This window comes from Dysidea avara, chromosome 5 (assembly GCF_963678975.1).
Source record: "Dysidea avara chromosome 5, odDysAvar1.4, whole genome shotgun sequence".
Taxonomy (NCBI): domain Eukaryota; kingdom Metazoa; phylum Porifera; class Demospongiae; order Dictyoceratida; family Dysideidae; genus Dysidea; species Dysidea avara.
The window spans coordinates 3,315,588-3,341,963 of NC_089276.1; the positions used below are offsets into that span (position 1 = coordinate 3,315,588).

Consider the following 26,376-nt stretch of genomic DNA (forward strand, 5'->3'; position numbering starts at 1 on the left):
ATATCCAGTGCTGGAAGGATGGTACTGTTAAATGACTATACAGTGGTTTAACTTCATTGAGTTTTACTGATCAGTGTATGCAAGTTACGTATGCATCCTGAACCAGACGAGTGAAGTTAGACTACATGTCAAAAGGGCTGCTAGTTGCACTTGTGTACTACAAATAATTACAAACACATTAAGAATTTCATTATATAAACTTAACCAAACATATACTTACTATTTTTACAACCGGAACGAAAACATATGCTTGATCGCAACACAGTCACATGCTAATGTCATACTAGATTATTTTCCAGTCTCCTCTTTTAAGCAAAAAGTAAAACACTTGTGATTTTGTACTGGGCGCTTCTAATGACAGCTTCCTCTGGCAGCAGCTGCTTGGGTAGAATAAATCAACATTGCATTATAATCTTTGAACTGTTACAGTGACAGTATGTAACCAGACTCCAGACTACTAAGTTACAGCATTGTTTGTACTCTGCAGTGCAAGAGGCTAGGCATTGCATTTATGTGATATTATGTGCATGTAAAGCCAGGTATGGATTTAGCTTCTAACCGTGACCAGGTTTGTGTCTCACTTTATTAGGCTTTGGCTGCAAATACGCAGACACTTTCTTGTAATTTATCATGACACAAATCACACTGGACAAACTATTGGGTAGAAACCAAGGTAAGGGTGCATATGAATTCAAGATTAATGTGTGAAGACAACTTCTTGGTAGATAGATGGATATAGCTGGTCTTAGCTTTACATTGTCATGAGTAACTCTCCATTGTACATGACTGATATCTGGCTAAGAATCGCTGAATGTATCACCTCATATACAGTTCATGAGTTTGATGCAGTTAACCTTCCTTTGTCTGTTCTATCAGAATTCTTGTAGCTAATGCAGTGAAGAGAACACATAGTTCTTAAACAGTGTTCTATGATAAACTGTGATTCTCCATGATTGAATGGGTAACCTGGAATTTGATGACTGTTCTACAGTAGACAATCTAAATTGCTGCCCTCTACAGTGATAGTATGTAGAAGTTGATGTTTAGTTAAACTGAATCAGAATAAACAAGCTCATAGCTAATCTGGTCATTTTTCAGCTTCACTGGCATGATTCCTGTAATGGAATTAACTAATATTTAATCTCAAACAGATTATCCGGAATCAGTTTCGGCATGGGAAAAATCTAGCTGATGCACTGCAAACTCTAGTGAATCACTGGGTTCGCTCCGAGTCGAGTTGGCTCCCTGGCAAAACCCGACTCTTTCCAGCACTAGATCCTCTCAGGACGAGTCTCGGGATCTTTATAGGGAGCAATTCCACATTGCTTACTTTCTTGTTGCGTATAAATTCCATTAGCACAACAATTGGATGGCATAAAGCTTCGTGTTTTTACCCTACAAAAATGGCGGACATATAATTCACATGATTTTTTTAGGTTATGTAATGTGGCCACGCCTTCCCACTAAACCCAACTATAACTAGATAAATGAAAGCCATGCACTTTGTAACATGCTAGTTGGATATCTCCAGAGAAAATGTTTAAAATTAAACCTCCTAGATTTGCATTTGGGAGCATTTTTGATAGTAAATAGCTTACAAAGTGTATATGCTTTGCAAAGCATATAAAAATTAGTTAGCCTATCTGAAATAAAACTTGTTTAATGGTAAAGTGTGTACTAAATTAAAATAATGTAGTATAGTAAAATTGCTGACATTAGAATTGTGACTGTTCTATTAGAGCAGTGACTGCTCTATTAGAGTATCTTGATCTTGTCAAAATAAATTGATACTTATTTCCTCACTTTCCCCACAGTGTACTGTTGTCTTCTATTTGCACATTGGCTTTCTGTACTTTTAAATACAGTGTAAATGTATGATTCCAGTTTCTGGTGTAAATATAGTCTTGTAGGTTCAAGGGACAAGAAAAGGGCCAGGGGAGCAAGGCCCCCCTTGGCCTCCGCTTAGATCTGCCTATGTGGCTGAACACTCTACAGGGTAAATGTTTGTAGCTGAACTCTCTACATGGTGACTTGATTGTTGCCTATCTCTACAGGGTGACATGTAACATACTGTAGCTGAACTCTACAGGGTGACTTACGTAATTGTAGCAACGTTGATAGTATTCTTACTAAAATTGGTACTGAGATTTGCTTTAACTCTCTCACCACCATAACCGCCATATGGTGGTTTCGATTATAAATTCCCGTAGCATCACATTCTAAATGCTCTGTAATTTCAGTCGGGTGTTTTAGTAGCCCCTGCGGTTATCCTGTAGTGGGCACGCCCTTAAGTGAACGGGAACTGGGATAACTGGGCTCTCGCACACTATTGTGCGGTTAGATGATGCAATCGCGTACTTTCAGAACATCGATAACAAGCATTGTAGACGATTCTTTGATGTGATAATGGCACTACTAATGAAGAGAAACAGTAAGGAGAGGGATTATATAGGTTGGAGTGGCTACTTTTATACGCCTCGAAACAGTGACCTCATGCTTGTATGCACATGTGCACTTGCTCAAATGCTGGAAAACCAGACTTAGAGATAATCGCTTCAACTGTAAACAGGTTAGTGATGTTTATTGTATTATTATAAACAGTGCTACTATAGCCTGTAAAGTAGTGAAATTTCACGTTGGGTTTCACTTAGATCAATTTTCGTACTTTAAAGTTATATAATGGATTTGTGATTGCTCTTGTGTAAACAACAAGTTCATAATCGAATTCCTTGTTCTATAGCGAGTAAATTGATATATAGTTTTATAGGATTCTATGGTATGGTGAGTAAGTTATGGTAGTTCAGAAACAGTAGATTGGAGCCTCTACAAATTTGGCGGTGAGGGAGTTAATAACCTTTTACTATATGTGACCGGATCCGACACAATAGCACATTTTTCAAATTCCTGTTTATTAAATATTTATAATCTACTTAGTCAAGTGTATTCTCTAGCTACATTTCAGCCTCATATGCCAATAACATTCGGAGTTACAGCCCTACAAAGTACGTAGCAACAACAGAAAAATTGATTTGTACAGCAAGTACTGGGAAAATAAATTACAGGCACTTACTAAAACGGTTGTAACTTATGAAAGGATGGACGTACTGGGCTGACATTTCCACCATCATGTTCACCATGGATAGGGAAATCATTTACTGGGTAAGTTGTCCTTTTATAGCCTTTCTTCCCTGGATACAAAGGCAAAATTCGTGAAGAAAAATTGACCGTGTACGATCGCTTCGACGTCACGTAAACAAACGTTCATAACTTGCATATCCTTGGGTCTACTGCAACGAGACAAACACCTCATGAGTAGGCGAATAAGATGATATCCAGGTTTTTATTGTTAGTCCCTTTCTTCACTAAGAAAGAGGCGTTCAAAAAGTATACGAAATTTTTTCAATAATATGCAAATATTTCACCAATTGTTTTCAATGCTTTATACTGAAAATTTAGGCTTGCACTATTATGTCAGGTTTTCACAGATTTGGTCACATATATGCAAACTTCTGGAATCATAAATAATAGAGTACATAAAAAGGATAAGTATCGCAAGTGATTTCCAGTTTGATTTCCATTACATGTGACTTGAAAGGACAAGGCAGTTTTGTGCTCAAGTATGGAAATTAGTGTTCTAAGCAGCATAAATAGTATTCCAACAGATTAGCAAGTATTTAAGGAGATTTTGGTGAGACATCAGAGTACAATATAATGGTAAGCCATCGGCCATTTCCGACCAAGTGATGCTGTTGACCGATCAATGTAGCCGTTGGTCGGCCATTTGTGCCGATCAAAATTTTCACAACTGTAATTCTTTATTATTAGTCTTTATAACATGTATTATTATAATTATTATTATTATCGTATCGTTACCTTTCCTTACCGAAGCTACTTTATCGTTGCGTGAAGTCTTGATCCCGTAGAAGCATAGAGTCCATGCGCATGCGTAAGCCAGAGCACTGCATCTCATGCTTACACCAATTATCGATTGTGGTTTACAGTCGATGTTGTGAAGAAGTGATCACAATTTTTTTAAAATTATTATTAATTAGCAAAGCCCACCAGGGGCAACACGCTAATGTGCATTACAAATCACAAATTATTTAGCTTATCTATAATGTTCTTAAAATTGTCAAGGTTAATTGTGTCGATATTATCAATTTTCAACTACACTAGTACACTGAAAGTATGAGATGGCTATTTCGTGGTTAGAATGTGTGGAGAATGCACTGGCTGGAGAGAGTAGAATGAAAGTCAGGGGATAAAAGTGTTCTGCACACAGCTAGCTAGTTCGAGAATAAGTTGCAATTCACAAGAGTAGCTTTAACAATAGCTAGTTGGATAGTTATAATTCAATCTGTCTTCAGTGTATTGACTCAACACCACTTGTAACAAAGCATTTAGCCCAGCTAAGTCTACAAACTGGTTGTACAATACATTGATTCATAGTTTTTTTTGTAAAATATGTATGCAGCAATACAAATTTTGCACATGTATTACTAATAAACACAATTAATTCTCTGTAAAATATATGTGCATAAAGTTCAGTGATAAGTAGCTGAAAGTGGTCTCAGATTCAATCTCAGAACGATCCTTTTTCAAAAATTTCCTGGGGGGGCATGCCCCCAGACCTTGTGCTTCGCACTGCGGGGTGTGCTTCGCACACCAGGATAGTACACCTCTGTCTTATGGCCATGCAATTTCAGAAATGGCCAATCAAATTTACTTTTGATTGGCCATTCTGTCCGAGCAATAATTTTCCCTTATATTGTACACTGGACATAGATTTTGTTTTCCAAATCAAACATTAGAAGTTTTGAGATAAACAACTTTAAAGAATAAGTCAACATGTACCATGAAGCCACCTAACTTCAAAGGCAAGTTTCATGGTACATATTTTATAAACCATGGCTGGCTATGGTACATTTTACTGTACCATGGCCTTGATGTGGGAGCAGTACCACCAAATTCTGTATATGACAAGTTGATGTTGTGCTACTTCTAAAAACCAGGCGCCATGCAGCAAACAAACCTAACTGGACATTGTATTAACTAATATTTATATATTGGGTTTTGCTTTGTTGCTACATACACAATTGTACAGTGGTCCCTCAATTATCCAGCCATTGATTATCCGAACTATGGAGGTGACTGTTCTATTAGAGTATTTTGTCTAAAGTGTGTGTTCTATTAGAATAGAGTTCTGTATATAAATGAATGGGATTCTATTATCTGAACTTTTCGAATATCTGAACACCGTCAGGGCCCAATGAGTTTGGATAATCGAGGGACCACTGTAATTTGTATTTCGTAATTGATGAAATATTTTGCAATTCTGTAATTAAATTGCTAAGGAGGTGTACCTCGAACAAAATGCTTTAACCCACTAATAATGCACAGAAGTATCTTCTTAACTGTTTTATAGTTATAAATTCTTTTTTTTTCTTCCTGGGCATATCAGCAGAGCTTCCTGCCCAGTAATAATAAATAAATAAATAGTTCATCTATAACATTTTCTTATGCAAATTCTCCATGCAAAGCCTCAAAGCTGCTCTTCATTTTCGTTCGTGTATGTACGGGCACGCCCCTTTTCAACTTGAAGGAATTCGTTATACCCGGTAACCTAGGAGGCCAGCTGTGTTGTTTTTCGGCTGTTTGACGTCCATACCCGCCTATTAATCATTTCTAGTTTTTAGTGCAGTATTTCATGTTAGATGGACCGTAAAGGTGATTTTCATCACTTAAGATGTCTCTAGGGTGATTTTTAAAGGCAGCATTTTAGGCGGCATGGTCATTTTGGGGGGGGGGGGGGGGGGGTTCTTACTTACACACTACAATACTGTTAGATTATTCTCTTTACTGTTGATCTTTTATGGTTTTCATTCACTAGGTGGACAGATTTGTATAGATGTTGTTGATGATATTCAGCGAGCTGCCAATGAAATTATTAGTCCTGACAGAACAGTAATTGTTCCACGTCTCAACTTTGCTTGTAATGGTAGGATAACCAACATCAGGGTTAGTGTTAACGGATCTACTCATAACACTGGGACTAATTTTCCTTATGTACAAGTATGGAGACAATCACCACCTTCACAACCCTATACTTTAGTTGAGAGAGTTCAGATACAACCAAGCCACCTCATCAATCAGTCAGCCAACCTAGAAGCTAACATTTCACTTACTGGAAATAACAGAATACAATTTCTATCTGGAGATGTTATAGGATTTTATAATCCACCTGACTCTGGTTATACAATTGAAGATGTACGAACAGATGGATACGTGTACTATGTATTTCGTGGATCTAATGCTTCATCACTTAATCTTGCTACTGGCTTTATGTCTAATAGACGACAACCATTGATCCAGTTCACACTTGGTGAGTATGATGTGACAGTAAAATTATTTTACTGACTATTATGTACTTAAACATGTACATGATATTCATCTACGTATATGTACTGTACCTTAATTATATTTACTTAATTATCAATCGACTTTGTTCTCTTAATGTTTCATTTGTTTAGATATTCAGTGTAATAACCTCACAATGCCATCCAATGGAGAGATAATATCATGTAGTTCTGGTAGTATAGGAGTGGGTTATGAAGGAGACACATGTAGTTTCACATGTAACACTGGTTATGAGTTAACTGGTAGTAACACTAGAACTTGTCAAAGTAATGGGAGCTGGAGTGGTAGTGATGATGTGTGTAGAAGAGGTATGTTAACACATCTATAATTAGGCCTTACCAAATTATATACATACATTATATAGTTCCCTGTCCTTTGCTTACTGATTCTAATAATGGATGGTTTACACACTGTTTACAAAGTTTGCTTAATATCTAGAGGGGTCACCTCTTATTATTTAAAAAGTGGGCATGATCCATAGTTATATTTGAAAATGCAGCCGAACACTTGTGAATACACTATAGTGTTTGTTCTCAATTTAAAAACTAATATTCCTCAACTCATAAGGTGGCAAGGGTTAAAAATTGTCTTGATACAATTACTGTAGAGTGCAAAATTGGGTGTGCGGTGTTGATCATGTGAACAATGATGATACATAATCAATTTCAACCAAAATTTTTATTTTCCTGGCTACATCACTGTGTTGTGTTGGGTGTACAAGCTCTCTTTGTTACTGTTTACATTACTTGTACATGTACCAACCCTAAGACTTTTCCTGGGAGTTCCCTGTGACTGCTTGCATGTTTGTCAGGTAATTGCACGCATAGTGCAATAATTGCACGTACTGCAATTTGTAACAACTTAAGTTTGTACGAACTACGTAGCTACAATTCAGCCACGCATGTAGTGTGGACTGTATACTGTAAAATGATGAAGACTCAGGCGAACTGAACTGTGGCTGTATGATGATGTATATAATGGTGAGGCCTTCCAGTGGTTAATCTCAATCTTAAGGACTCCACAGCGACCCAGTAAATTTGTCAGTGGCTTGGCCCAACTATGTACTGCCTTGTTATCACCATGCATGTCATGAACTCAAGTCCTCCGAGTACCCATTTAAAATGATAACTTAATAGCATGTACCCTATTTATTCCAAAAATAGCAATATCTATATTTGGCTGTAGACTGAGTAGAAAACTATGTCAGTGTCCTAGAATTAATTGTAGTGTTCATATGGCTCAATATGTTCATATGGCTCAATACTTGTCTATTTTACAAGCTGCATGTGTGCTGAGCTCGGTGCTGAGCTATAACTTCACTGTACTACGCACCTCACCAAGTAATAATGCTACTTATATGTACGTGCGCAGCTAGCTAGCTAGCTATAATAAAATATTCAGCTATAAAGATAGGTAGACACTAGCAGAAGTTTTCAAATGTGTGTTATCAGCAAAAATAGTAGCTGCTCGAGGATGAGGTGCACATCAGGGATTTCTTAGGGGATTTCAGCTCGAAGACACATGTGTAGCTAACATTACACACAAGCCACACACCACACACACACACACACACACACACACACACACACACACACACACACACACACACACACACACACACACACACACACACACACACACACACACACACACACACACACACACACACACACACACACACACACACACACACACACACACACATTGGTTTGTACATACTCTGAAAGTGTAGCAAGTAGCTCATACAAGAGCGTCTAATAGTTTCTGATGCCCTGCTGTAGCCGGAGTACCATGTGAAGATCACCAAACACCTGTGTAGGGTCAAACGATATAGCGTAACAAGAACAAAATGCATAGCTAGCTAGCTAACTAGCAACATGAAACAATCAGCTAGTTGCTTCCTACCCATCAAAAATGTGGCGTAGCATGATTATAGTTTCCATCATACTAAATATTGTAGTATGATGTCATACTACAATCAAGACACACAGTAGAGTGTTGTGCAGCCAAATAAGCCGGAGCGCCACACCATGAGTATATTGACAGGAAGAAAGAAAACAGATTTTTCACATGTGCATAGCTCCATGGCCCCTTATCCTAAGCATACTATTTTTGCACTATAGCTGTCCCCCAGGTAGGGTAGGCCACACAGCAAATTTGATTAAATTAGCAAGAGCCATTTGCGAGATATGGGCATTCAAGGTTTTGTTTTAATTTTTTCGGATTTGTTTTCTAAAGCCGTAGGGGGGCTATGGGGACTTCAATTTCTTTTCGCACACTTTGCAAAAATTGCTATAATACACAAACGTGTAATTTGATTGCATCGATATTTGGCACAAATGATGAGCATATAAAGGTGAATTCGCATACCAAGTTTGCTGTAAATCTGATAAATATACAAGGAGTTATGCACATTTATTCACGTAAAAAAGGTGAAACTTTTGTCATGACTACAGGGTAAACCAAGTAGGGGAATAACTTGAAAATTTGTGTGTGTACTTAGACTAATCATCATAGCAGTGCCTTTTGGTGCTTAGAACGGCAATAGACTTATAGCTATAAAGTTATAAAGTACAATCCAAACAAGTATAAAATCGTTGGATCAAGATACTGTAATAGAGCAGACACTGCAGAGTAAAAAAGATGCATAAAAATGTCAAAAAAACTTACCATGTAGAGTTCGAATCAAGGACCTCCCTACCTAACACCTTCATCCTTAACCACTGAACCACTGCTATCTTGACTAATCATTTCACTTAATTTCTACCTTATAAATGAAAATTCTAGCTTAAATCCAATCCACTCAATAAGTAAAACTTAGATCTACCAATAGAAAATCTAGAACATTCTATGTGTGTTCAATTAGGTGATTTTAATGAAAGCAAAAATGTATGCTCTATTAGAGCATTAGCACCATAGTATTGTTGTAACACTTTGAGGCTCAGTGTTATAGCTATTTCATCAAATCGGAGCCATTTTTATATCGACCAGTGGTATAGTATTAACTTAGTCTCCCCCCAGGCATTCTGCAAGCAGACTAGTATGACCAACTCACACCAATCATCATCATCATAATCATCGTAATAAGTGCTATACTAGCAAAACATGTGATACAACAGGCTGAAAATCATATCCCAGTAAAAAAGGTGCAGGATTTGCTTTGTTTAAAGTTGAGCAACTGCATCTTTTCACGTTTGCATGAAAATTGAGATACTCTAATACAACAGTCACTGCAAAATAAATATCCCACAATCATGCATACCTAACTTGGAAGGAATTCACTTTCATAATTTTCTGTATCACTTGTATGATCATCGTTGTTCTGTAGCAGATATGATCTGTAGATAAGAAGAAATAGTAAGTTGGTTTTGAAAATACAAGAAAGAAGTGAAATCCACTCAAAACAGTCAATCTGTAAAAAAAAAAGAGTGCGGCCTTCAAAAGCCTGGGTGAAAAAAAGTTGTGAAATCAAAGGTGGCGGCCATGAAATGGCTGCAGTGATGTTAATGTTGATAAATTTTATTAATGCACAGAGTCATTATTAAAAATTGTTACATCATTGCAGCCATTTCATGGCCGCCACCTTTGATTTCACAACTTTTTCACCCAGGCTTTTGAAGGCCGCACTCTTTTTTTTTACTGCTTGGCTGTTTTTGAGTAGATATATTTTACTGCCATGATGGTTAAACTACAACTAAGTTTATGACTATGTTACACTACTCTACACTAACTTTGTTTTGATGCATACCGTAGCTTAAATTCATGTCCCCTTGTAGTGATGTTTGCATAGGTAAAGCAAGCATCAAAGTCTGAGCTAAAATAGTTTTCACAATTTTGTACAATAGAATCAGATTCCCTCTAAGTGTTATAAACAAGTTCTGGTAAACTGCACGTGGCTCTGCATTGCACTTTCTCAACTTTTCTTTGATCCAGAATAAGTGCTGGTCCCCAAACAGATTTGCCATATTTGAGTGTAGGTTGTACTAATGCAGTGAATAGCTTTACCAGTGTGTCAAGCTCCAAGTAATCAGAAGAATTCTTAATAACTTCCAGGAGGCAATTAACCCTTGCAGTTACCTAAGTAGTATGGTCAAGGAAGTTTAGGTGCTTATAATCCCAAGGTTTTACCGCTGAGTGTTAATAGACTACAGTACGGCTTCCATCTATCATGTATTGGATGACCTGACTCAGTTTAACATTGTTACTAAATAAACTGACTTACACATTGCTATATAGTTCACCGCGAGTTGCTCTCACTGATCGATATCAACCGCGAGTCAAGTACGCGTGTGTTCAAATAGTTTGGTGCAACCGGCGACTACATGTATTCGAATAGTTTGATGCAGCTTTACAGATTATTTGGGTCTGACCCCACGTGCTAAATTAAATGTGGACGTGTTACTACACATCATAGCATAGCCCTGCTTCTTTCGTGAGCCATACCCACTTACATAAATTACTGTCTGTAGACATATGGTAGCCACGCCCATTCATCAGTCTGTAGGTATGCATGATCTACGCCCACTTACGTAAATTACTGTCTGTAGACATATGGTAGCCACACCCATTCATCAGTCCACAAATCCATTGTCTGCAGGCTTATGTAGAGCCACGCCCACTGATCAATTGTTATTGTATGAGTCATAATCTAGTATAATAGTGCTGTGATTAACTCTTTTAAAATATTGTGACTGGTTTTGTGAAAAGCAGGCTATTTAGTGGACATTATATATAGTACTACTCCGATCCAGCTTGTTTCAGTACTTTTTATTGCAGCACTACATACTGTCCCTACTCTAATTTAAAATTCCTAATTTCTTCTATAAGAGAAGAGTATAGTAACTAAAGATTTTGTCAATTGGGTGAGTCTGCATGCTAAAATAGAACATATTAGTTATACCACGGGCACTTGTGCTTTGCCTGTATATATCAGGGAAAGCACTCTTGCCCATGGTATAACTATTACATATATGTGACCGTCTCAGCAAAAACCCGACTTGTTCGCACAATTTAAAAAAAAATTATTCACTCACCATTATTTGCAGTGCCAAGGAATGGATCACCAAAGTTTCAGCCTTCTGTGGTGTGTAGTTTTGAAATTACAGCGCTAGAAAGTAGGAAGAACAAGGAAATCAATTTGTACAGCGACTATACTAAAAGTAAACTACAGGCGCTTGCATTCGCAGTCATAACTTCCGTTTGGATTAGTCTACAAAGTTGGAATTTGGCTTACAATGTTCACCATGGATTGGCAGAGCAACCAAGGTATAGTTTTAGCCTTGCAGTCACTTGCGCATAGGCGTATGAAGGCGGTTTGGTAGAAGAAACGATGACAATCTTGTTTATGTTTACCACATCGTAAACAAACGCACATGACACCCATACCATTGAAGCTACAAAAATGATACAAAGATTGTCGAACTCTCCATGAGCGGGCGAATAAGATGGTATGTAGTTTTAATCGATTTGAGTCTTTCTTCTTCGAGTACTGGCCCAATAAAAACTTGTATATTTTTTCTTGTAGCATGCGTAATTTTACGAATTATTTTTAAATTATAAGTTTCTCAATATGCATGCTTGTGCGAACTAGACGGGTTTTCACTGAGATGGTCACATATATGTATGTATGTATGTATATATAATTTATATTTGTACCACTTTCACACCTAAGATCAAAGGAAAGCCAGTCCATATATATCATGTATTGCACTGGCTCAAAATGTTAACGAGATATATACACTGGCTTAACGAGATATACGCACTGGTACCAGTGCATATATCTCATTATCTCAAGATATTGCACAGTTAGGCATGCATATGTAATAGTTATACACAGGCATGAGTGCTTTGTCTGATATATACGCACGCAACCGAGGGCAAGTGCGGATATGCAGGCAAAGCACAAGTGCCCATGGTATAACTAATAAGTTCCTACTTTAGCATGCAGACTTACCTACTTGGCAAAATCTTTAGTTGTTGTAAGGGAACCAAGTAAGCTGTGATTGTGGGACTGAATTTTTCCAAACAAGCTATGATTATGGGATTCAATTTTAATACATCAAACAGTAGTTTGATTTTAGTTTTGCTAATATAGAGACTATGTTTCTTTAATTACTACATTTACTACTGTTGATGTATTAAAATTGAATCCCACAATCACAGCTTGTTTGGCAAAATTCAATTCCACAATCACAGCTTACTTGATTCCCTATATAAGAGAAAAGAGATAACATACTATCATCAAAGAAATCTAATAATTTCTGGATATAGTGTGCACTCCTATTAGGTGTGCAATGTCTCGAGTTAACGAGCAGTGCGTATATTTCATTAAGGCAGTGTGTAATGAGATATATACACTAGGGAGTGTGTGATGATCTGAGGTGTGAAAGTGGTACATATCACATTAATCCATTCCAAGAAATCCTCAGATATCTTTGATGTCCTTTGCTAACCCTATATGCCATTATATAGTAGTCACACATGTTAAGATCAATTGTGGGATTAGGTTTATTTGAAGTGTGTTGAGTAGTTCCTTTGACTGAAATGGAGCTGTTTCTAATACAGGTGAGCTCTGTTTTGATAAATTCTAGATACCTATCTCAATGTTACATAACGCACACTCAGTAAATTGATCCATTAGAGGTGAAGTGATATTCATGCGCAACTGTAATTTTATTCATGAATATAATTTATTCACAATTATTACAGTAAATATAACAGCGTTAAGGGTGCTCGCGGATGTTTGAAGCCATACAATGCATGATTTTATACTGTCTCTTATAACCAGACAACGTGTAAAATGAATCCATGTTGTCTTTGTATTGGTAGTGGTTCCCTTTCTTTTCAACACAAACCAAACAGAATTTCGCTAGCCTTTACCGTTCTGTAGCTACGTGAGATTCTTTCCAGAGCGCTTAAATCAAATCTAGTCCTTCATCTATACCACTAGAGTGCTGGAAATCACACTAAATATACTTAAGGTTACAACTCACATATCTATGAAAAGTATTAATCCATAGCTTACACTGATAATAAGTAAGCGCTGGAAGTGTGTTTCACTAACCAAACCCTCGCTTTTCCATCACGATTACTCGCGAAGCCATAGTGCTATGGACAAAATCTTTTCGTAGTCCTGTAGAGAATTTATCTGCCTATCTCCATGCAAAATTTGAAGCTTTTACGCCTATCACTCAAAAACTAGTTTTATTTTTAGTAAACATGTGTAAAGATTGCGTGCGCCCAACATTATTGATATAATAACCACACAAATTCCTATTAATCACAATCACCTACTTTTCAAAATAACATGTCATAAACGCTGTTCTAAACACAAAGAAGCTCTGTTTTCTCTTCTTCACACACGGGAACAGCTTCTTGCTACGCCTGGAGTCTCCATCAAGTCGCTCTCGGATAGGTTACGCTAGGCATGCCAATGATGCCATCATCAGAAGCTTGTAACGCCTTGTGATTCCAGCTGGTAACATAGTCCCCTACATAAGCAGCTTACAATTACAATTACAAACTACCAGCATACCCTATCACTCGAGAAAACAAGGCACGAACGTATGTTGGCTACAAGCGAAACATGCATTCACACTTGTCGCCTTAAATAACACTTACCTTTAGACCAATTCATGCTAGTGTAACTCCTGATCCATCAGACAATCATTTGCTAACACTTCGGTGACGATTTTAAAGTAAAAAACATGCTGCTCTTCCTTGTGTTCTCTGGCGCAAAACACAGGCGCTTAACACCGATACTACAAGTAAGCGCAATAATGCCAATTATGATGCAACAGCCGCATGTGGTTTCTGGGCTGGCACTTAAAAGGCTTCAAATATCAGCGAGCGCCCTTAAACCATCATTATCAAGTCATCCTTCGATGTCCTGTGTCTCGTTGTAGTGCTGTGCGATAATTGTAAACAATCAATTGTCGTGAAAAGTCTTTATTGTTATCGTGAAAATTTTCATTGTAGTGATAATAGGAAATTTCCAAATACTTCAGTAAACTACATGTGGTCAACCCGAAATGAGAAAATGTTAGAATTCCAGGTATAATTCAAACTAATACTTTTAATTTTTTGTCATGATACTGGTTCCCAGATATAGCTATAAAGCAAGCACAACTGCATAATGAGTGACACAGTGATAATTTATTGGAGACATTTACAGTATCTAATTGGTATTTACGTGTAGTCAACTATCGTGATAATTGTGATAATAAGCTACGTACATTGTTGCAATAATGAAAATTTCCTTATCTCATTGTGTTACACACCACGCGCTAACCATTGGTAGTGAAGTGGTATTCATGCACAACTGTAATGGCTATAATTTACTCACGATTATTGTATATAGTGAATACCTGAAAGTACTTATACCAGCATCAAACCATCATTATCAACATGCGTTTCGATGTCTTGTGTCTCCTTGCTCACTTTATAAACCCACAATCGAACTTTTCGTATGGTTGTGTCATTGCGCGTACATTTGAACTCTTAGCACAGTAACTCCTTGTCATTATTCTTACATTGTTTCCAGTGTCCACTATCAAAATTCACAAAGCCCAATATAAATACACTCGTGAAGCATGCCAGCAGTTTCTCACACGTGTAGATGATTAACCCACGTTGCACACATTAGTTATACCACCGGCACTCATATTTTACCTTATATATATGCACTCGCACTCGGGTTAATGCCCTCATGCTTGTACTTATATATCAGGCAAAGCACTCGTGCCCGTGGTATAACTATTACATATATATGATTCAGTGTTTAGTAGCTAACAGGTGGCCAGTCTTGCTGCAGTTTCTGACACTACCATTACAAAAAGGCAAGACCATACCCTTGATCTCACAGCCCATCGGTGGGTTTTACTGGAAGAGTTAGCTAAATTGCTTGAACCATTGGAAGTAGTAACCGTTTTCTTTTGTACAGAAAGAAAGGTGTCAATATCTTGCGTTTTGCATAATGTGCTTACTAGCATGGACAGTGAGGAAGGTGATTCAGCAGGTATCATTGCATTCAAGACAGCTGTTAGAGAATCCATCATGAGAAGGTGGAGCTTGGAGCTGGATTTACCACTTTTGTTAGCTGCTGCGTTAGATCCTTGATTCAAGAGCCTGAAATTTCTTACAGATGACTTGAAACAATTAGTCATAGAAGAGCTATCACAGTGGAAGGATGCTGATTGTGGAAACCCCACTTTTCAGCATGTTGCTGTCGAAGAGAAGGAACCATCTGAAACTCCACCTGCAAAAAAGGAAGAAGAAAAACAGCACTGGATACATTGTTAGGAGATGACAGTGACTAAGAGGGCTCTGAAAATGATACAGAACTTGAAAAATTTTTGCTTGAGAAGTCACTACCTCATAATTCTAATTTATAGAACTTTGCATGGGCAAGATCAAAGGAAAAGGTATACTTTAAATTTCATAAAGTACACTCTCAGCCGGCCAACAGTGCTTCATCGACCACAAAGAGTGCTTTATTGTACCGCAAAGAGTGCTTTATTCGTTCAATAAAGCACTCTTTGCGGTGCAATAAAGCACTCTGGGCAATAAAGCACAGTTGCTCACGTGCTCTAGTGCAGGCTAATAGCCTGCGGGGCTAACATTAGTACGTACAATTAATCACCCAAGCCGGTGAAGGCTGATAGCCTCACCATGCTGAGTGATCAATCACCCCAGCCAATATGAGTTCTACCACTGGATTGCTTTTATAGACATACCTAAATGCTTCGATGATGGGTGGGAGAAGGTAATGTTGCTGTTACGTTTGTTAATGTAAACGGACAAGTCATGGAGATATCACGGAAATATTTCACCATGTGACTCACAATAGAATCGATTGTGGGTTGCCAGCAAAACTTGCCAAAATACGCGATGAATGTCTACCATGCCAAACTATGGTGAAATACGTATGAGTTACTTTGTTAAACTAGTTTGTGTGCGTTCAGGCTGTTAATAATTCATGCAACACGTGTTAATTGTGAGTCCTAGTCTATGGTGAAGCTACACAAGTAGAAAGTTCATTAAAGCATAGCCTTGCTCATGCTGTATGAAAAATAAAGTACATACTCAGTGCTTGGCCTTGATGCTAATAAAGCACTCGGCTTCTCAACCGCGCACCTTGTACCTTATTTTTCATATAGCAGTTGCGGCTATGCTTTAACATATATGTAATGGTTTGGTGGAATATGAACATGCACAGGTTTCCAAACCTAGCTTAAACTTGCTAAGGTTTACCTTGGCATACTTGCTATATCTGCCTCTTCAGAGAGATTGTTTTCTAAAGCAGGAATCATAACAGCTAAGCACTGAAATTGTTTAAAAGCCAAGAATGCTGAAGCCATTATTTTCTTGAGCAAAATCTCAAGGTTTCTTAACCAGTATGCGTAGTTACTTACTAGTTTGCTGTATTCTTCAAGTTCTTTTAAGTTTTAATTATGTGGTTTTGTATAGTACCCTTGAGTTACTTACAGTTTTGAAACAGTTTTAAAAGTGTTTTGTTATATGAAATGTGAGAAAAAATTAATTCGATTATTCATTAACTTTTTAATAGATATTTGAATCTAGCTACATTCGTCCCAGCACTAGTATAAAATGGATGCGACCTTTAAAAAGCCTGGGTGAAAAAAGTTGTGAATCAAAGGTGGTAGCCATGAAATGACTACAATGATGCACATGCATATGAATATAACTTGTGTACTAGAGTTCTATTCTTGTCCTCTTGGTGGAAGCCATGCAATAACAGCCAAGCTGTATAAAAGGAGTGCAGCTATCAAAATGCCTGGGTGAAGAAAGTTGTAAAATCAAAGGTGGCGGCCATGAAATGGCTGAAATGATGTGCTTTTGCATGCTATAGTTGGATAAATGAAAGACATACACTTTCTAAGATGCTAGTTGGATTCTTCTGAGAAAATGTTAAAATTAGACCTCCTAGATTTGCATTTGGGAGCATTTTTGATAGCAATTAGCTAACAAAGTGTATATGCTTTGCACAGCATATAAAAATTAGTTAGCCTATCTGAAATAAAACTTGTTTAATGGTAAAGTGTACTAAATAAAAATAAAGTGGTATAGTAAAATTGCTGACATTAGAATTGTGACTGTTCTATCAGAGCAGTGACTGCTCTATTAGAGTATCTTGACTTGGCACAAAAATTCAAACTGATTTGTCTCTCTTTCTTCACAGTGTACAGTTTATAACTGTTGTCTTCTATTTGCACTTTGGATTTCTGTACTTGTAAATACAGTGTAAATGCATTATTCCAGTTTCTGGTGTAAATATAGTCTTATAGGTCCAGGGGGCAAGAAAAGGACCAGGGACTCCACTCATATCCACCTATGTGGCTGGACACTCTACTGGGTGAATGTTTGTAGCTGAAATCTTTACATGGTGACTTTATTGTAGCCTATCTCTCTACAGAGTGACATGTAACGTACTGTAGCTGAATTCTACAGGGTGACTTACGTAATTGTAGCACCATTGATAGGATTCTTACCAAAATTTGGTACTGAGATTTGTTTTAATAACCTTTTAGTATACATGCAAACTTTCTGGAATGGAATTTAGTGCATTTTACAGCTAAAATGTTCTCAGGAAAGAAGCTCACCTAAGCAATAATATATATATTGTAATTGCAGTTATTGTATAACTCCTATATTTAATTGTGATTTATTATAATGAGAATGATTGAAAGTCAAATATAACATACTGTACAATATCCGATTGCTACTCTAGTTATATCATAAAATTAATGATCATTGTGCTACATTCAGTCATCAAGTAACTGTTTCTTTAATCATCCAGATCAATTACTTCTGGAGATTGTGATTCAGTTTCCAACTGAGGATTGATCCAGTCATCCCAACAGTCAAGCAAACTCTTGGAAGCAGTAGATTCATCATCTTCTGAACCAGATCCAGAGTCAGAGGAGCACATCACGACTGATGAGCTGCTGCGTCCAAACTGTGAATTGCCAGCAGCTTCTGGGGCTTTCTTATGTTTTCTGTACTGCTTCTGAGCACTTTGATTGGGGCGCCTAATCTTATCGTTTCACCAAAGATCTATTGCCTCATTTAGATTAAAATCACATAGTGGAATATTGGCTGCTGAAATGCTAAGAAGATCATCCAGAGTGTCATTGGCTAGCAAAGATCTTTTCTTACCTTTAATAACATTCATCTGTGAAAGTACTCTCTCCACAACTCCATTAGACACTGGCAAAGAAAGCATCAGCTTGATTAAGTTAAGAACATTAACCCATGCTGAACAATCAGGTGAATGAAATAATCTCCACCAAACAGCTCTATAGTCTAATGTAGACAAGGAGATGTACTTGGTGGCATACTGCAATACACACTCAAACTCGATATGGATTTCATCCATTTTCGTGTTAGCTCTTTCTAAAGGAAGCCTAAAATGCTCTGCTAGCCTGTCAATTGCCCCTAAGTCTTCATTCTCATCGACAATCTTTTGCCACCCTTGAGAAGCAAGCACAAAAATAATGTCTCTTAACAGCTCAAGATCTGTCCATGCAAGCCTTGACTTAATGCACTCGCTAACCTTAGAACTATATGAACCACGGTGCTTCTCAAAATAAGATTTTGCTACATCATATTGTTTCAGATGTTGGGACTGATACATTGTACTTATGCCTTCTGATACAGTATTTGTTGTGCATTTATTGATAGTTGATGCATATGTTGGCCACTGTGCTACAGGAATAGAGCTCAACTTTTCAATCTCCTTTGCAGATTTCAGCAAATTTGACAGAACTGCAAGTATATCTAGGTGGTCATATTGCATTACCTTTGACAATATAACACACGGAGAAAGGACATCCACAAACACAGCACATCCTAAGATGTACTTGGCATCTACCCACTTGTTGTAGTAGCCTTTGAGCTTGACTCGATCATTGGCTTTCATGGACCGATCTTCTGACAAGGCTAAAAGATGGCTTGTGTAGGCTCCATACTTGGAAAGTATTCGTTTCATGGCATTCCACTTATGCCATCTTCTGGGTCTACCGTTAAACACTGTTTCAGATCAGTACAAATTTCCTTCAGCTCTCTGCATTTTTTAGGGGAATGCTCATAAATGAGGTACAAACGTAGAAGCTTATCATCTACCAAATCAAACATGCTACCCTTCAATGCATCCCTAACCGCTAATTCAAGCCTGTGAACCATGCACCATGACCAAAACACCCACGGAAGCTTCTCCTCTACCAGTCCCTTCAAACCAGCAGCAGCAACACTAACTGCTGCCCCATCGGTTCCTACCCCAACTAAAGCACTGCACTCTTCTGCACATATTGTTGTTATGCCAAGGATTCCTTGCAGTGCCTCTTGGAGGAGGTCAAAGAGGCCCTGTGCTACAGTTGATGATGGCGAACCGATTCTAAAGTAACTGATTTTTGTACATACCTTTTCATCTGCTCCTTCCCGGTCGAAATACATAGCCACCATCAACTCGTTGTTTACGTTACCACTATCAGTTGAGCCATCTAACAAAATACTAAAGAACTGTAAGTTGTTTAGCTGAACGACCACCTTCATCCTTAATGTTTCAGCAATATAGTGTGCAAAGGCTTTTGATGCTGTCTCAGTTGTATAATATAATTATGTAGTCTATACATTTATCTGTGATAAGCCTTTTTTTTTACCATTTAACAGAGATAATGAGAGAGAATATTAGAGCAAAACAGGAACAGTTGCTTGAAGAAATGACAAAACGTCTTCAATTTTAGCGAAAGTTTAAAACCACTAGCAGTATAATGTATCGGTAAAAAACTGTGTTGGTGACCAGAGTACAATATAACGGTCAGCCCTCAGCCATTTTCCGACCATTTAGCAGTGATGACCGGATAAACAAAGATCAATTCGGTCCATTTGTCCGTGCAATCAAACACTTGCAAACAATAACACTGGAAACTTACTAGAATGTTTCCACAGTTAGCGATGCTCTGGTTCCACGGTTAATAGCGTCGACATCAATATAACTAGTCTTGCAATAACAGCAGTAACCACGAAGGCTCGTATGAATCACGTGATCAACTTAATTGTTGTATTCTTAAAGTTTGGCGCACACATTTTCTGTAGTGAATTGATGTTCTATCACGTTTAATGAAGAGGTCAGCTAGGTCAGCATCCAGCAGCACTGCAAAGAAACGGAAGGTGAGTTATCCTACATTTCAACAATGGAAATGAGATTTTGACCGCGAACACAAAACAGTAAGTTGGCTTGAATGTGAAACAACATTTGAAGATGGTGCCCGCGTCATAACACAGTTGAAGTGCAGTGTCTGCAAAAACTTTCACTCTAGAATTCTTAGCTGCAGGAATTTTAGTGATCGATGGATATCGGGAGCAGAGTCCATTCGCACCAGCAGCATCCGTGATCATGCTCAAACCGAACAGCATGTTCATGCTATGTCACTACTTAACGATGAAATCCATCGAGCAAAAGGCCAAAGTTGCATTGCCACTGCACCCATAGTTGTTGCTCTAAACACACTTGGAGATGAAGAAAGAGCTCGACTGCAATACAAATAGCTCGACTGCAATACAAATTCGACATTTCTTACTTCATTGCAAAAAAGAAATTATCATTTCGTAAGTACCCAGGTATTTGTGAGTTGGAGGCTCGTCACGGAGTCAATGTTGGGAGAGCTTTGCAAAAAGGTTATGGAGTTTGAAGTACTTTTTGGGCCTTTTTTTCAATTTCAATCTTATTTTATTTTACATATAACTTCCTTGAGGATGGTACCATCCTACCTCAATTACTTACTTGGGCTCATTGTAGCAAAGTTTCACAATCGTTGGTTAGAAAGTTCTGTAGTTACAACAATTTGTTTCTCTTTTATACAAGCGCAGTAAGTGTACAAGTATGTTTGTGATGTAATACACAGAATTCCAATAGAAATATACATATTTGTAACTGAATTTTGGAAATCACACATTAGAAGTTTTGAGATAAACAGTATTTTAAAGAATCCAAGACAACATAACTTGCCAAGGATGGCAAGCACGCATATGAAATTTACAAGATGTGAATCAATCAATTACCTTTCAGACCACTTCCAGCTGCTTGTAGAGTTTCCCACCAAATAAGATGGAAAATCTGAGCAGTTGGACAAGCGAAGTAGTATCACAAGTGCTCACAAAGGAGAGGAGGATTTGGGATGGAGCAGTGGGCAAGAGATATAGATTTTAAAATGGAGGCAGACCATAATTGAAGTCCAAACACGAGATTACAGGGCTGTACTTCTTACTGGCTTATATGCAGCAAAATCAATAGAAAAATCATTTGGCCTATCGCCATCCACCAGCAAACTACTGATTCTTGCCAAGCCAGGCTCTTCACAAGGCCTGATTTTCAACTACTATTTGAGTTCTCCGCACCACCCAGAAAAGATGTAGACCTGTTAAAACCAGTCTCAAGTAGTTTGAGTAGTACTGAGGGTCAAATCTGGTAGTATGATAGTGTAGTTATCCACTGGTAGTGTTAGTTTGATTTTTCCTGATGTGCAATTTGGAACGATTTTGTAGAATCTGGTCACATTTAATGACATCATGTTATTGTGTTTCCAATCCCTTTTATGTACTCTATTTTCTATGCTGGAATACACATTCATGTTTTTATGGCAGATTTTGCAAAATGTGCAAAATGGGAAGTAGAAGAAAACAAAAAATGAAGAAAAATACTAAAACTTTGGCTACTCATATCTCAGAAATGACTGGGATAATTTTCTTCACATATTTGGTATGTGAGCTCCCCTATCTAGTGGACAAATCTATAGCAAAGTTGGTTTCAATTGGTCAAGAGATCATGGAGCTGCATATGTGTAAAATTGTTTACCTGGCTCCTGGTAGAAATACAGTACAAAGTAAAATAATAGCTATAACGTATTTATACTAGTATATTAATTTAAAAGTGCAGTTGGGATCCAAGCAATAAAAACTTGTGAAACAAGAGATGAATGATGGTATTACAGCATAGCTTGGTGGGAAAATCCCTACATTGGCATTTTATAACAATCATTTTGTTCAATGCCTAAGTAGGGATTTTCCCACCAAAATCTATGCTGTAATACCATCATTCATCTCTTGTTTCACTACTTTTTATCACTTGGATCCCTACTTCACTTTTATATTAATGATTTTAGTTTGTTTTTATAGCACACGGCTATACACATGTGACTGTTCTAGTGACTGTTCTAGTGACTGTTGTATTAGAGTATCTTGAGTCAGCCTTTCACTACCAGGAAGTGTGTCACTATTTCATATATTTACTTTGTGCTAGCGTTATGAATACAGCTAGGCCTGTCATAATGGTGTATGTCATGGTGATAGATTGTTGAGAGGTGTGGTCTCAGTGCTTTATCATCAATAGGCGTGGTATTGTATCATGAAGTTACAGACATCTACCAAGTGTAAGTGCTTAAATAAGTTTGCAGCATCTAAATATGCTGCTCAAGGAAAGTGTTGATAGAGCAAATTTACGCCTCAATATTGTTTCATTGCATCAAGAAGATGGCCGCCTGATTGAAGATCAAAGGTCAGACAAAATACAGAGGGCACACACTCGTTGGAACCCCAAAAGCACATCCCACTGGTGAGTTTGTTATTGTGGCGTAAAATGGTGACCGTGCACTGCTTCATTTGGTCTCCAGGCAGGCAGGCAGTCGGACTAAAATCTGAGCAATTTTTAAAAAATTCTATATCTGACTATTAATCATTTCTAGCTTTAGTGCAGTATTTCATGTTAGATGGATGAGTATTATTCCTTAAAGGTGATTTTCATCACGTAAGATGTCTCTAGGATGATTTTTAAAGGCGGCATTTTAGGGGGCATGATCATTTTGTGGGGGAATTCTTACTTACATACTACCATACTGTTACTAAAGTATGTTAGATTATTCTGTTTACTCTTGATTACTCAATTTTATGGTTCTCATTGACTAGGTGGACAGATTTGTATAGTTGTTGTTGATGGTATTCAGCAAGATTATAATGAAGTTATTAGTCCCGGCAGAACAGTAATTGTTCCACGTCTCAACTTTACTTGTAATGGTAGGATAACCAACATCAGGGTGAGGGTTGAGACTACTATCAGTGTTGGGTTAGCCAATGGAACAAATTTTCCATGCATACAAGTATGGAGACAGTCACCAACTTCAGAGCTCTATAATTTAGTTGATAGAGTTCAGATACAATCAAGCCACCTCAACACTCAGTTAACCTATCTGGAAGCTAACATTTTACTTACTGGAAATAACAGAACACAATTTCTATCTGGAGATGTTATAGGATTTTATAATCCACCTAATTCTGGTTATGTAATTGGAGATATACAAACAGATGGATACATGTACTATGTATTTCTTGGATCTAATGCTGAATCGTTTGATCTTACTACTGCTAGTGGCATGCCTAATAGACGACAACCATTGATCCAGTTCACACTTGGTGAGTATGTTATGACAATAAATTATTTTACTGACTATAAATATGTACATGATATTCATCTACGTATATGTACTGTACCTTAATTAAATTTACTTAATTATCAATCAACTTTGTTCTCTTAATGTTTCATTTGTTTAGATATTCAGTGTAATAACCTCACAATACCATCCAATGGAGAGATAACATCATGTAGTTCTGGCAGTATAGGAGTGGGTTATAAGGGAGAGACTTGTAATTTCACATGTAACACTGGTTATGAGCTAACTGGTAGTGACACTAGGACCTGTCAGAGTAATGGGAGCTGGAGTGGTAGTGATGATGTGTGTAGAAGAGGTATGTTAACACATCTATAATTAGGCCTTACTAAATTGTATATTTACGTTATATAGTTCCCTGTCCTTCACTTACTGATCCTAATAATGGAGCAATTGATTGTTTACTGGGAGATGATAGAGTTTCTTCCTATGCAGACATTTGTAGTTTCACATGTAACACTGGTTATGAGCTAACTGGTAATCTTCAGAGAACATGTCAGTCTAATGGTAGTTGGAGTGAATCATCAGTGTCCTGTACCATCATGAACTGTACCCTATCATCACTACCAATGAACAGCATGTTGGCTGAGTCTTGTAGTAGCACATATCAGTCAATGTGTGATCTGCAGTGTGAAGAAAACTTTCTTGGTAGTGGAGACCCATCATATGTGTGTAATATGAGTGATGGATCAGTAATGTGGATGACAAGTGGAGGAGGATGGAGTTGTGAAAGGAGTAGGTTGCTATATTGTATTTGGTGTTGTGTATCAAGACACATGGTAGTGTGTCATAGCAGCTCAAGAAGCTGGCATGCAACACTGTGAGTATATTGACAGGAAAAAAGAAAGCGTGATTTTCACACCTCCGTAGCTCTGTGCTGCCTTTATGAAACAAGACAATTTTTGCGGTGGGCATGCCCGCCAACTTCAGTACTTCAAATACCAATTTGAGTGAAATCACCTCAAGCGTTCCTGAGATATGCAACTTCAAAAATTGGCTTAGTTTCTTTTTTTTTCTTTCTTTTTTTCTTCCTCTTTTTGCACACTACAAACGCTGCCATAAAATGCAAACACCATATCCAATTGCCTTGAAATTTGGCACACAGAAGAGGCATCTCAGTACCAAGTTTGGCTGAAATACGATAAATAGTGAAGGAGATATTAGCGATTATTCACAAAAAAATAACACCAATGTGTTGTCACGCCTACAGGGTAAACCGCTTATGGGAAGAAGCTGAAAATCAGTGGGTAAATAGGTTAACTATTGTATCTCAAACCTTTTGTGGTTTGAAAGAAATGGAGCTGAAAACCACGAAGATACAATGAAAAAACCAACAGTGCATACCAATTAAGCAATCAAGATTAGATAATTAAAAAATGACTACTTGCCACGTCTACCAGAAAAACCGCTTAGAGTAATGCTTTAAAAATTGCTGTACAGATGGAGTAATCATCTTAGAAAGGCTCTTCAATGATGCAGAAGAATTAGACTTAAAGCTACAGAGTTATAACACGAAATTCAACTTGGTGTAGCCAGTGCAAGATCGAGATACTCTAATAGAGTAGTTATCCTAATAGAGCAGTCACCCTGAAGAGAGATCAGCTAGAAACAAGTAACCTGTATAGAGATCAACTACAAACAAATCGCCCTGTAGAGAGATCAGCTAGAAACAAGTCACCCTGTAGAGACATTAGCTAAATACAAGATACCCAATAGAGATCAGCTTTACCCAGTATACGTATGTGCTGGGAACAAATCACCATCTAGAGAGATCAGTTAGGAACAAGTCACCCAGTAGAGAGTTCAGCTAGAAACAAGTCACCCGTAGAGAGATCAGCTACAAATAAATCACCCTGTAGAGAGATCAGCTAGAAACATGTCACCCTGTAAAGATGTAAGCTATATAGATCAAGACACACAGTAGTGTGTCGTGCAGCCAGGAAAGCCGGCGACCACACCATGAGTATATTAAGAAAACAGCTTTTTCACACATGTATAGCTCCATGGCCCCTTCTCTAAAGCGCACCATTTTTTGCATTATAGCTGTCCCCCAAGTAGGGTACGCCACACAGCAAATTTGATTAAATTCGCAACAGCCATTTGTGAGATATGGGCATTCAAAGTTTTATTTTAATTTCTTCGTTTTTTTCTTCTTATGCTGTACGGGGGTTTTGATTTCTTTTCGCACACTTTGCAAAAATTGCTATAAAATGCAAATGTGTAAATCGATTGCCTCGATCTTTGGCACAAATGAAGAGCGTGTAACAGTGGATTCACGTACCAAGTTTGCTGTGAATCTGAGGAATATTCAAGGAGTTATAAGCGTTTATTCACGTAAAAAATATCAAATTTCTGTCACGGCTACAGTGTAAACCGAGTATAGAAATAACTTGAAAATTGGTGTGTAGATAGGCTGATCATCGTAGCAGTGCCTTTTGAT

At 37.7% G+C, this 26,376-nt stretch overlaps 1 protein-coding gene across 2 annotated transcripts in view; it reads left to right on the forward strand.

Moving 5' to 3' along the window:
• The window catches only part of LOC136255729 (uncharacterized), a 172,953-nt gene that overhangs the window by 14,082 nt on the left and 132,495 nt on the right, over positions 1-26,376 (forward strand). Inside the window, exons 2-6 of one of the 2 annotated variants that reach the window (XM_066048564.1) lie at positions 5,891-6,382; positions 6,531-6,725; positions 23,398-23,901; positions 24,040-24,234; positions 24,291-24,671. In XM_066048564.1, coding sequence (XP_065904636.1) covers positions 5,891-6,382; positions 6,531-6,725; positions 23,398-23,901; positions 24,040-24,234; positions 24,291-24,671 — 1,767 coding nt within the window. The remainder of the gene's footprint in view (positions 1-5,890; positions 6,383-6,530; positions 6,726-23,397; positions 23,902-24,039; positions 24,235-24,290; positions 24,672-26,376) is intronic. The other variant, XM_066048565.1, reaches the window with a different exon arrangement.